This window comes from Chionomys nivalis, chromosome 11 (genome assembly GCF_950005125.1).
Source record: "Chionomys nivalis chromosome 11, mChiNiv1.1, whole genome shotgun sequence".
Taxonomy (NCBI): Eukaryota; Metazoa; Chordata; class Mammalia; order Rodentia; family Cricetidae; genus Chionomys; species Chionomys nivalis.
The window spans coordinates 13,443,827-13,455,653 of NC_080096.1; the positions used below are offsets into that span (position 1 = coordinate 13,443,827).

Genomic DNA, 11,827 nt, shown 5'->3' on the forward strand with positions numbered 1-11,827 from the left:
GGTGGCTGCCGCAGCAGCAGAAGCCCCAGCCCGGGAAGAGGAAGCTGAGTGCAGAGTCAATGTTGAAGTGGCTGAATTGGTCAACTTGAGGCCCAGGAAGGGGTTCCAGAGAAAGTCGGTAACCCATGGAGTGAGAGAGCAAACTGCATGTTAAGGGGGCTAGGGTAGGAAAACCTCAAGAGGTGGGATGAGGGCAAGGGGCCACCTGAATAAGTCTGCTGCAAGCTGCAACTAAGGCTGCTGCAAAGCCAGCAGTGAGAGGCTGCTTCAATATCTCATGCCCTGCCTTGGACACCAGATAAAGAATTTATCTAAATTTTTCTTATTAGTAAAACCCTGGGAGTCAGATATCAGGGTAAAACCCTGATTGATAAGAGAAGCTGCAAGAAAGCGACAAGCGACCTCCTCTATCTCTCCTTCCCTGATCCAAAGGCCAAAGAATCTTTCTCCACCCTTCCCTACTACAGCTGTGTCTATGCATCCAGGGTCCTACAAGATCTCTATGACTAATTCTGGTCAGCACATCACTAAGTGATTGAAGGTTAAGCTTTATTAACAGTGTCTCTATATGATCAACTCTCCCACAACACTTGGGGATCAGATTTTGCCCAGGTCAAGGCCCTGCCTCATACTGTGTTTAACTGAGTCTGGGGAAACCTAGGTTGATCAGAAGACCTTTCAGCTTCTTGTTGCCTGCATGAAGGATGGCAGTGGAAATTCCACAGCCTGCGAGCGGGGTAAGCTGATGCTGTAGATGAACGAGGAGACTTCATCTGGGGCAGAGCTGCTGTCCACTGCTGTGGGGAACCATGGTGGGGAGGAAGGCAATGCCTGGTGCCAGAAGGATCCTGGGTGTTTTTCTGACTTGAGCCACCACCAAGCCCCACTGCTAGAGAGCAGGCCTCCCACAGCCTCTGCCCTCTGAGGACCAGGCACACTCCTGCACCCTTCTCGTGGGCCCTCAGAAGGAAAGCAAGGAGTAAGCCACATGAATTTCAACTAAGGCCACCAGATCTGCTGCAGCCTGAGCTACAGCCACGGCAGGTTTTATTCAACAGGAGGTGGTGGGGAGAGCTCAGGCAGCTCTCACACTGAAGACAACTGGGTGTAGAACAAGGCAATAGAAAGAAGCAAAACAAAACAAAACCATCAGAGATCTGGATGAGGAGGGAAAGAGCACCTGACTCAGCTCACGGCCCAGACTAGCCAGGCTAGAACACAGAGTGACAGGCAGTAACTACTACACCTCCCCAAGTCAGAACCAGCTTAGCGGAAGTAGTTGGGACAGTCATGAGCAATCAGGTCCCAGGCTTGGTCAAAGGCCTCCACGACAGCTGGCTCCAGGGGCCCTTCTTCAACGCAGGCCAAGTTCTGCTCCAATTGCTCCAGACTGGACATGCCCAGAATGACCGCATCCCCATGGGCGCCCTGCAAGAGACATACAGATTCCAGCACACATCTGCCATCCCATCGACTCATCACCCGCCCCTCCTGCCCGTCGCTTGCTGAGATTTAGGATCTGTTTTCACTTGAGTATTGCTTCTAGGAGAAATGACTACCGTCTCCAAACAGCCAAGGGCTGCCAGGCTCCTCTGCCCTGCAGGACAGTTTGGGAAAAACTTAGATTCAGGCCTGACATTTACCAAGAACTAAAGGGGCAACATTACCCCAGAATGCCCCCACTGGAGAAGGGGGTTAAGGAGAGGAAGTGGGGACAGCAGACAGAAAGGGATGCTCCCAGGGACACGGAATTGAGTTCTCTCTCCAGGGAGTGCTGTAGGGACGTTAATAAACAATTTCTTTTTTAATGTACTTTTCAGAGTCAAATCTATGCTGATTTCCTACACCATGGAGCTGTGGGACTTTAGCAAGGAAACCTCTTGCTCATATGGAGAACAAGTTTCTCCATATGGAAATAAGATCATGGGAGCTGGAGGGATGGCTTAACCGCTAGGAGCAGTTTCTGCTCTTGAAGACAACCTGGATTCGGGTGTTCAGGTTTTCAGTGCCCACATGATGCTGGCTCACAAGCACTTGTAACTACAATCCCAGGGGATATGCCACCCTCTTCTGGCTTCTGCTGGCACTACAAGCACATGTGGCCACCAGGCAAGGCACTCACGCAGACAAAATGAAAATAACTAGTTCTTTAAGAAAAACAATCCAGATGACTAGACTTCACACAGTCATTGGAACACAGCAGGTAAGCTAGCACTACCATGTGTCACCAGCCTGGGAGAAGCTGGGCCAGAGAAGGTGGAGTCACAGTGGGATCCACTCCCCACCCCCCAACTCCATGACTCCATTTCCCCTATCCAACTTCACAGCAGAGGCTGAACCGCCAGGACCTCCTGGGCTACCTTGAGCTGTGAGTGATGGTACATCCAGCGCAGGGCGGCCGAGGTCATACTGGGGGTGCTGGTGCTATAGCTGGATTTCAGAGCCTTCTCTACCAGAGCGATGCCCTTGAAGTGTTCCTCCTTCCAGTACCTGAATGGGTGGGAGACAGTCACATGGGGGTCAGTTTCTCAGGGGTCACTAGAGGGTGACCTAACCCCTGTATCCCTGAGGTGGCTTCTGTCCTCAGGCAGAGCTCTGCCCCTTCAGGATCTGAACACAGAGGTCTCCAAGGCCACTCATAGGTCAGGGAGAGACACTGAAGACAAGAATCAGGAATTTACATGCTCGTCAAATGTTAATAATACAGCGGCCAAAATGAGAACTCTCAGCTGCCACAACACACTTGGGAGTCCTGTTTCACACAAAAGTGTGGCTAAAGTCCTGGGCACCAGTCTGGCTTCTGTGGTTGCCTCCCTTCCCTGAACTCCTGGTCTACTTCCTGTGAGAGGGAACACTCTCCCTGCAGCCTGTCTCAGTGACTTCCTCAGAGCAAGAGCTTAGTGGGTTTCATTGTAAAGAATGTCACCATGGTGAAGACCACCAGGACTTGATTCTCTGGAGGAGAACCCTGGAATCTGACAGTGTGTGAAATGCAATGGTTTGTACTCCAGGCAGAAGGATCACAGACTGTTAGTGGGGGGCGGCTGCAGCTAGGGGTTCTTTGTGGTTGCCATTTTGTTCTGAGGTGCTGAGCATCAAAGGCAAGGCGTCCTCACACCAACCATTGCTCTGCCAGTGAGCAGCACACTCCCTGCAGGTCAGGCTTGAATCAAGCCGGGTGCACAGTCAGGCTAACACACTCTGCTCACCGCTTTTAACTTTGGATTTTTCCAATCAAACCAATATCACAGCCTCCTGTAGGAAGCTTGCTTGTTGGGCCTTTTCTTCCCAGACAGAGACTACAAACAGCAAAAGCATCAGTCTATGCTCAGCAATGAACCTTGGAGACATGGCAGCTAAGATACCAGAGGGGAGAGAAGTGTAAGAGTTCCACACAGTGGCTCGACATGGAGACTTACACATCTGATCCCACATCTCAGGAGACTGAGACAGGAACAACACAAGTTGTACACTATACTGGGTCAAACTAGACCTCCAAAAAAGTCACTTGAAAGAAAGATCGAATCTTTGGTAATTTTTCTTTTTGTTCTTTCTATTTTTGTAGTGCTGGGAATCAAAGCCAGAGCTTTGAGCACTCCGTCCCAGGCGATAGGCAGGCCTTGCACTCGTAATCCTTCTGCCTCAGTTTCCCCAGTCAGATACATTTTTAGGTACTTAAAATTTGGAGAAGAACATTCTGAGAGACACTAGGAATCCTAGCTCATTGCCCAAGTATTGGTGGCACCTATAATCCCAATGCTCAGGGGGCAGAGGCAGGAGGATCTCTAAGGTGAAGGCCAATCTGGTCTAAAGGGTTAGTTCCAGGACAACTATTGCTACACACACACACACACACACACACACACACACAAACACACACACACACACACACACAAAAACCTGTGTGGAAAAAACAAAAATAAATCTCCTAGGTCTTTATGGGGAGGCATGAAGATCAGGAGTTCAAGGTCAACCTCAAATACAAAGCAAGTTTGAGACCAGCCTGGATACACTGGATTTTGACTCAAACTAAAAAAAAAGGTAAGGAAGGAAGGAAGGAAGGAAGAAGGAGAAGGATGTGGCCTTGAACATTGTCCACCTATGACCACTTAAGACAACGATGACAATTTTACGAAAAAGATGTCACAGGACTAAGACTCATTGGATCAGCACCAAGCTCCAGGCTCCCCCAAGTCCATCTGGGGTTGTCCTCTCAATGTTGGCAGTGGAAGAGCTTTTTCCAAGAATCACACACAGGGTAACAATGTACAGACATCAGGCCATCCCTATGACAATGCAAGAACATCCCTCCAAGGCCCAGGGCAGCTAACATCCAGAGTCTTAGGGCTGAAACCACAGTAGGGCTGGTCCCCAAGAAAGCAGCCTCAGGGATCCTCCCTCCAACCAAAGAAACCTATAGCACTTCTCTTCCAGACACAGCCCCCTCATCACAGCTCACCGCTTCATGTAAAGCTGAGCAAACTGATTCCCAAAGAAGCGGCTATCAGGCTGCTTTCCATCCTTGTCCGGGTATTTATACCTGCCCGTCAGCAGACCACCTGCAGGAAGACAGCAGTCAGAACCTGGTCTAGACTCCTCCCAGAGATAGCCAGGTCATTCCCTGCTAGGAACTGGAGAACAGGAGGGAGCCTGGAATGAGAAGATCCAGGAACCCCTTCTTGAAGCTCCAGACTTCCCAGGTCTGAGATGAGCATCCACCAGGCCATCAATAGGAGAAACACAGGCCAGGCATGCCCACCCACCCACACATCCACATGGCCGTTCCCCATGGCAGCCCTTACCAGCCAAAGGGTTGAAGGCATAGAATCTCAATCCAAAGTGTCTGAGACAGGGGAAGAGCTCCTTCTCCACCTGCCGGGTGGTGGCATTGTACATGCCCTGCAGGGAGACATTTGGAGAGGGAGGACATGTCAACAGACACCAAATGTATCCTCCTAAATCCATCAGTTTAACCTTAAGAATCCCAGACCTAGACATTCAGGGCATTCACACAGTGCTGTCGGCAGGTCTCATGGTCATGCTAAAGATCGAGACTCAGTGGAACCTTAGACCCCAAAATCTGGATGGTTCTAAAACACCAGATTCCTCTCACCTGGTACACAGTTGGCATGATCCAGCCATTTTTCTTGCAGAGGGTACAGATCTCAGCCACTTCCCAGGAGGCATAGTTGGACAGGCCAAGCTCCACAAACTTGCCCTGCAGGGGAGAGACTCCATCAGAGCCCAGCTCAGTCCAGGAGACCAGGAAGGGGAGACTGACTGGGAGGGCAGCCTGGAGCGAGGTCTGTGCCCGCCCTGTGTTGCCAGCACTCCCTCCCCTGGCAGGGAGTGGCCAAGCTCAGGGGCCACACTCACCTCCTGATGCAGCTGGTGGCAGACCTGCAGCGTCTCCTCTATAGGGGTGTTGTGGTCTGGCATGTGTAGGTAGAAGAGGTCCACCCGGGGACACTGCAGCCGCTTCAGGGACGTCTCCAGCTGGGACCGGACATCATCAGGCTTCAATGTCTTCCCAAACATTGGAATAGCCTTGGTTGCAATTTTGACTTTCCAGGGGGGAAAAATGCAAGTTAAAGTCACTTTATCAAACAGTATCTACTGTAACAGTTGAGGAACAGAACTGGGCAGAATATGGTGGTGCCTGCCTCTGATACCAAATCTGCTGGTTTGAGGAAAGAATCAGGAACTCAAGGTAGGCTTGTCTACATAGTACAAATCTAGTTCTATATGAAAGACTGTATCCAAAAAACAAGAGAGGGCAAAGGAGGGATGGAGGGAGAATGAGGGGAAGGAGAGAGAGAGAATTAAGAAATATACAGACAAAGGCAGAGATATAATTGGGTTCAAATTGCAGCTCTGCCATTAGGAGCTGTGGCCTTGACTAAACTGAGTGCTCCTCAATGCTGCCAACTGTAAATGACAATGAGAGTGATAATGGCTTTCGGAGAAGCCCCGAGGGTTGACAGGCATAGCTGACAATGAACATGAAGAGTGGTTGGTATCCTTGCAGTGATAATGACCTACTGGGCACTTAGATGAGCCAAACCAGGCACTGGGGCTGGTGGATGCACAGGACCTGTGCTCATGGCCTTGCAGAATACAGGGCAAAACTTGAGGTTCCACAGTAGGAGAGCAGGGAGGCAGAGGCTAGCCTGGGGTCACAGGGGTTCCTGAGAATCTCATCTGAGTGTCTAGGGCAAGTGAGAAGCTAGCAGACCAAGGACATTGAGGTACTTGTTTACAGGAAGAAGGTCTGTGGTAAGGGACACGGGGATAGAGAAAAGAGAACAGCTGGAGAGAAACATAGCACCCCACTTGGAGTCTGGAGATTAGACCTGGGGTTGTCGGCGAGGGAGTCTCTGAATCCTTCTAGTCCACAGCGCTGTGGTCATTTCCAGATGTTTTGAAAGGTGACCCTGACTGCAGCATGGGCACAGGGCATGTGTGATTACAGGGATGGAAGGTGCAGAAGGATCTGGGGACAGAGATGGCAGAGGCTTTGCTGAGAGCCTGGGAGAAGGAAAGTCAGGGCCAGCTACAGACTCTGATTGGGAAAACAGACCAGTTCTGGACCATCTGAGAGAGTCCCTACTTCTCTCCCTGCCCTGCTGAAAGTCCAGTTGGATGGTTGGATGGTGGATAAATGGATGTATGATCAATGGGAGGATGGAAGGATGGATGGACAGATGGACAGACAGGTGGATGGATGGATGGGTGGGCTGGCTGGCTGATGGATGGATGGATGGACATGCAAAAGGCACTTTCCACACTTGATAAGTCAGTTCAGCAGCCCAAGGCAGTCAGTGGAGCCCCTGACACTCCTGAGTCACATACCTGGGACTTTCCATTCTCCCACATTACTTGACCTTCCTCATAGGACAAGCTGAGCTGTGGCTTTGGGCCAAGCAGCCCTGAACACAAACAGGGAAAGGAGGGAGGGCTCAAAAAAGCTATTTCAATCAGAAATCAGAGCCAGGTTCTGGTGGTAGTAATGGGTGACATAATGTATAATGCCAGCACTCTGGAAGCTGGGCAGGAGTAGCCCAGCCTGAGCTACATGTAGATCCTAGGTTCGCCTGGGCTGCATACACAGATACTATCACAAGATATAACTCCTCCTTTCACTGGGAGGTAGGCAGGAGATCTAGAAACAGCAAGGCACCGAGTGCATGGGTCTGCTTCTGTTCTGGATCCCACTGTGCTGTGAATCCCAGAGTAGAACTCCATAGGGCAGTGGTCAGCGTGCAATGGAAGAGGAAGAGTTCCATACAGCATAGCAGCAGCCCAGAGAAGTGCAGTGCTGCCTGTAGAGGCTGAGGCAGGGGAATAATTGAGTAGAGAGCTCAAGAGAGCTGCATTTCTGTAGGGCCCTGTTTTCTTTGCAGGGCTGCACTTGATCATATGGCCTCCACCGTAATGGAGCAAGAGGTCTTGTTAATCAAAGGCTCATCCTCTAAATGATCCAGTGCCATTAACAAAGGAAGAAAGTGGTCTTAGTCTGGGGTGGTAGTGCTGAGCAGGAGTCCTGTAGATCAGGTGCTCCCAGGGTACCTACTGGCAGCAGCCCAGATCGCACAAAGGGGCTAGCTACATGGGTCCAGGCTGGACCAGAGCTAGGCACACAATGCGAGGAGGATCCTCAGCTATTCTTTCAGAAGAAGGTGTGGAAGGAGACTGCCAAACTGAAAGCTAGCTATGTCTGAAGAGTTTGCGTGTCTGAAGAGGTGCGGTTCTCAGAGCTCTTGCGTGGACAAGGGGAGATCAGGGCTCCGGACAAAGGGAGCCAGACAAAGCTGTCCTGGGTCAGGGAGATGACAGATTTGACTGTTACCTTTGCAGCCACTGCGGCCCAGCCCGAGCCCTAGGCCGCCCAGGATTGTCTCTGACTGGCCTTCCGCATACACGAAGGCGGTGTCGATCTCAGTGTGGCCGCGCTTCAGGAAGGCTTGCACCGAAGATGCGCTGGAGGTCTGATCCATGCGACGCCCCATCTCCATGGCACCCAGAACAGTGGCGGGCCGAGCAGACGACATGATGGCTCTGGTAGAGGTGGAGGAAGGTGAAGGATAAGAGAGGAAGGAGGATCCAGGAGTCTGCAGCTCTAGCGAGTGCAGAGGTGCATTCAGCTTTAATAGCAGGTGGTGGTCACGCCCATGGGGCGGAGCAAGCAGCGGAGGAGCAGGTTTGTGCTGGCTGGTGTGAGGAACTCTTTAAAGTTGGGGACCCTCTGTACGTGTGCTGCAAAACTTGCATCTACCTTCATCCCCTGGAGGTAGGTGGTCGGTGCCCATGAACTAAAGTGCAGGCAAACCCGATGGTTGACAGCTGGCATCCCTCTCTGTTTTCTCTGCCCCTCTGCTGAGCCTTCCTGTGTCTCTTGTCTCCTCCTCCAGGTCTTAAACCTCTGTACTTGGGAAGGGAGGTAGAGACAGGAAGATTAAGAATTCAAAGTTCATCTGGGCTACCAAAGACCTTGTCTAAAACAAATAGCTTGATAAATGATTTGTGGTTGAGGGGATAGGTCACTTGTTAACTCCTCTCGCCTGTGACAGGCCTCAAAGGTCGAGGAGCGATGAAAAGGGCCGGAACTTTCACTGAATTGTTTACCAAAGGTTAGTGACAATGATTCAGCAGTTTATTCTTCTGTCTTTTTTATTCAATGATATGAAATGCTATATTCATACAAAAACCTATGTCCAAATGTTTCTCTGTTATTTTAAAAAATTACACACACACAAATATATGCATTTCTAAGAATCTCCTGTATCTCAGGTTGGCTTCAAGTCATTATGTAGTTGAGGATGACTTTGAACTTCCTGTTCTTTTGCCCACACCTACTAAGTTTCTGGGATGACAGGTGTTGGCAATCTCACCAGGATTTTGTGACCCTGGAGCCCTCTACCAACTGAGCCATATCTCTGCCATACAGGAGACTTTAGAGTTGTTCACTTGGAAGTGGCAGAATACAGAAACAACCTGAATGTCCCTCTGGGTAGAGTGGGCAAAGGACTAAGCTGTGAACTCACGGTAGCAGAGGAATCTCAGCAGGTGGAAGAAGCCTTGGGGCCACACGCGTGATTCTGCGTGTGACACCACTGCAAAGAGACAACTCCACAGGGACAGGAAACAGAAGGATAGGCGGCTCGGCAGTTAAAACACCGGCTGCTCTTCCAGAGGACCCAGGTGTGATTTCCAACGCCCACATGGCCACTCACAACCTTCTGTAACTGCAGTTCCAGAGGGTCCAGTGCCCTCTCTGGCTCCTCGGCTAATGCAGACCCCAGACCTTGGCAGAACTGACTCCATGATGGAAATTCCATTCAGCTTATAAAACTCAACATGGAGACAGCATCACCTTCCAAAATGAAGCAAAGACCTAATCCCTCAGTTCTGGGAATGTCCCTCACTGTACCCACCTTGTTTTTTGTCTTCTGCAGTTCTGTTTCTGGCAAACACTGAAGAATGTCAACCCAGAATATGGTTTTTGTGCTTAAAAGCTCACCCTGTAAATGCTGAGGGCTACTCTTGGATCCTAAATGTCCAGGGGTCTCTGGTTGGCTAATAGAGACTTTCTGTTGTCTTAAACCCATGTGTGAACCGCCTTCTCTGGTGGGTACCCCACAACACTCCAGCACCAGAACACATACCATTGGTTTCCAGGGTCCTCAGAGAGAGGTCATGGAGAGCTGCGCTGGGGGATGGGACTGTGTGTTGATTGTGGGGTGACTCAAGACTGTATGTCCAAACCTTCAGAGCTGTACACTACAATAGGTGACCTTGCCGAGTGTGATGGCTCATGTTTGAGAAGATTGCTGGCTGCTGGAGCTAGCCTGGACTATCTAGTGAGTTCCAGTCCTTCCTGGGCTACAGTATGAGAGAGACCAGTCCTCCAAAACAGAGAAGAAGAAAAAAAAAGATTATTAGAAGGCAGCCACAGCTGGGCTGTGTTGGCACACGCCTTTAATCCCCAGCGCTCAGGAGGCAGAGGCAGGTGGGATCTCTGTGAATTCGAAGACAGCCTGGTCTACAGAGTGAGTTCTAGGGCAGTCAGGGATATTTCACAGAGAAACCCTTTTTCAAAAAACAAAGAACAAAACAACAACAACAAAAGAGAACCTGAGTGTGGGGGGCCACACCCCCACCCACCATTTGGGATGAAGAAGCAGGAGACTCAAGGATTACATGAGACCTTGTCTCAAGTCAACAACAACAACAACAACAAAAATACCCAAGTCAATAAAAATCGGGGTTCAGGGACTATAGCTCAAGCACTGATTTCCTAAACTTTTCCCATTGGCCACTGCTTCTGATTAGAGAAGTTTTTATGAGACTCCAATCACATAATCACATCAGTATATAGAAATAGGCATACTCTTCAAACACATGCTGATAAGCCCTAGAGAAGGTTATGGAAGCTGGGTATGCCGAGTCATGCTCGTCACCCCAATACTTCCCACAGAGTCAGGATTGGGAGCTCAAGGTCATCCTCAGCGGCATAGTAAGTTGCAGGTCATCTGGGCTCCACCAGAACCAGTCTCAAATAATAATAAAATGTAAAACAAAATCTTTGAAAATAATTATTTGGTAACAAGCAATTTTACCACTCATTAAAGACTATGCTAATGAGTTAGATTATTGCCAGGCGATGGTGGCGCACGCCTTTAATCCCAGCACTTGGGAGGCAGAGGTGGGGGGATCTCTGTGAGTTTGAGGCCAGCCTGGTCTACAAGAGCTAGTTCCAGGACAGGCTCCAAAGCTACAGAGAAACCCTGTCTCGAAAAACAAAACAAAACAAAACAAAAAGTGAGATAGATGATTATCTTATTTTGGTTGACTATGGATACTCTCCTTTCTTTCTTTTTTTCATTTGGTTTTTTGACCCAGGGTTTCTCTGTGTACACTAGACTGACTTGAGACTAAGAGACCTGCCTGCCTCTGCCTCCCGAGCGTCTGGAGTAAGGGAGTGTACAACCCGCACAACCACCACCCGGCAAGTTCTGTCTTTTCAAAAAGGTGGAATGGTACATTATCGGGGACCTCTGAGTGCCAGCCTCGGTGTCCTCTCAGGGGCCAGAAGAAGACTCACAGCAAGCACGGGACTTAGATCTGAGGGTGAAAAGATCTACCCACTACGTCCTTTCCTGCGTCTGTTTCCTTATTCTTCGCCTGCTGTTCTCCTGTTCTGTAAAGTTTCCAGTTTATACACACACAAAACAAAGGCAGTTCTCTGAGCTTGGAGGTCCCTTTATCTATGAAGGTCACGAATGTGATCTATATGAAAGACTCCTTTCCTGACTGCATTTGTCCTGCCAAATGGAGGATAGCCGCAGGGAGGTGGCTTCTGATGTATCTCGGGGAACAAAACGGAGATTAGACCGTGGGAACCAAGGTTATTGATTGTGTGACTAAATTTCCCACTGGAGGTCCCACAGAGTTGGGAGTGATGACCCAATAGGCCAGTACATGGAAAAGAATTGGGTCCAATGATCCATACTCTGTTGAATCTTGCACCAAGGGAGAGTGCTTATGACTAAACAAGAGATCCCCTGTGAGAATCAGTTAGTATGCAAAAGATGGTAGGCCCAGTGCCCTGCGAACTGGGTTTGCCTCCATCAGAATGCATTCGTTCTGGTGGGTCTGTCTGATCAGCTGAAATCTCACTGCACGATTCCTGCAGACCGCAGCAGTACGTTATTCCATAGCAGAGCCTGGCCATTGGTAGCCTCTGCACCATGCCCTATCGCAGGAAATGGTCCTGCCTCAGGCAGGAGGTTAGGGTTACCTTTGAGAACACTCCCTCGGCAGGACT

General features: G+C 49.9%; 1 protein-coding gene across 2 annotated transcripts; it reads right to left on the reverse strand.

The window, feature by feature from the left end:
* Window positions 1–1,045: 1,045 nt before the first annotated feature.
* Window positions 1,046–8,346, reverse strand: LOC130883389 (aflatoxin B1 aldehyde reductase member 3). Of its 2 annotated transcripts, XM_057783722.1 has the most exons (8): window positions 8,276–8,346; window positions 7,850–8,058; window positions 5,377–5,564; window positions 5,114–5,218; window positions 4,803–4,899; window positions 4,460–4,559; window positions 2,361–2,490; window positions 1,046–1,428 (listed from the first exon to the last, which is right to left on the reverse strand). In XM_057783722.1, the coding sequence occupies exons 2-8, from the start codon at window positions 8,049–8,051 to the stop codon at window positions 1,267–1,269; spliced, it is 984 nt and encodes a 327-aa protein (XP_057639705.1). In that variant the 5' UTR covers window positions 8,052–8,058; window positions 8,276–8,346; the 3' UTR covers window positions 1,046–1,266. The 2 variants fall into 2 exon arrangements, with proteins under 2 accessions (XP_057639705.1, XP_057639704.1); XM_057783721.1 differs by lacking the exon at window positions 8,276–8,346 and having other exon boundaries at window positions 7,850–8,106.
* Window positions 8,347–11,827: the final 3,481 nt, after the last annotated feature.

Bases quoted from the DNA above. Each gene is read 5' to 3' on its own strand.
- LOC130883389 (XM_057783722.1), bottom strand. From the start codon at position 8,051: ATGTCGTCTGCTCGGCCCGCCACTGTTCTGGGTGCCATGGAGATGGGG. The intron at 5,219-5,376 runs GTGAGTGTGGCC...TCTCCCCTGCAG, and splicing joins GCCACCAGCTGCATCAGGAG to GGCAAGTTTGTGGAGCTTGG. The intron at 4,560-4,802 runs GTAAGGGCTGCC...GTCTTCCTGCAG, and splicing joins TGCCTTCAACCCTTTGGCTG to GTGGTCTGCTGACGGGCAGG.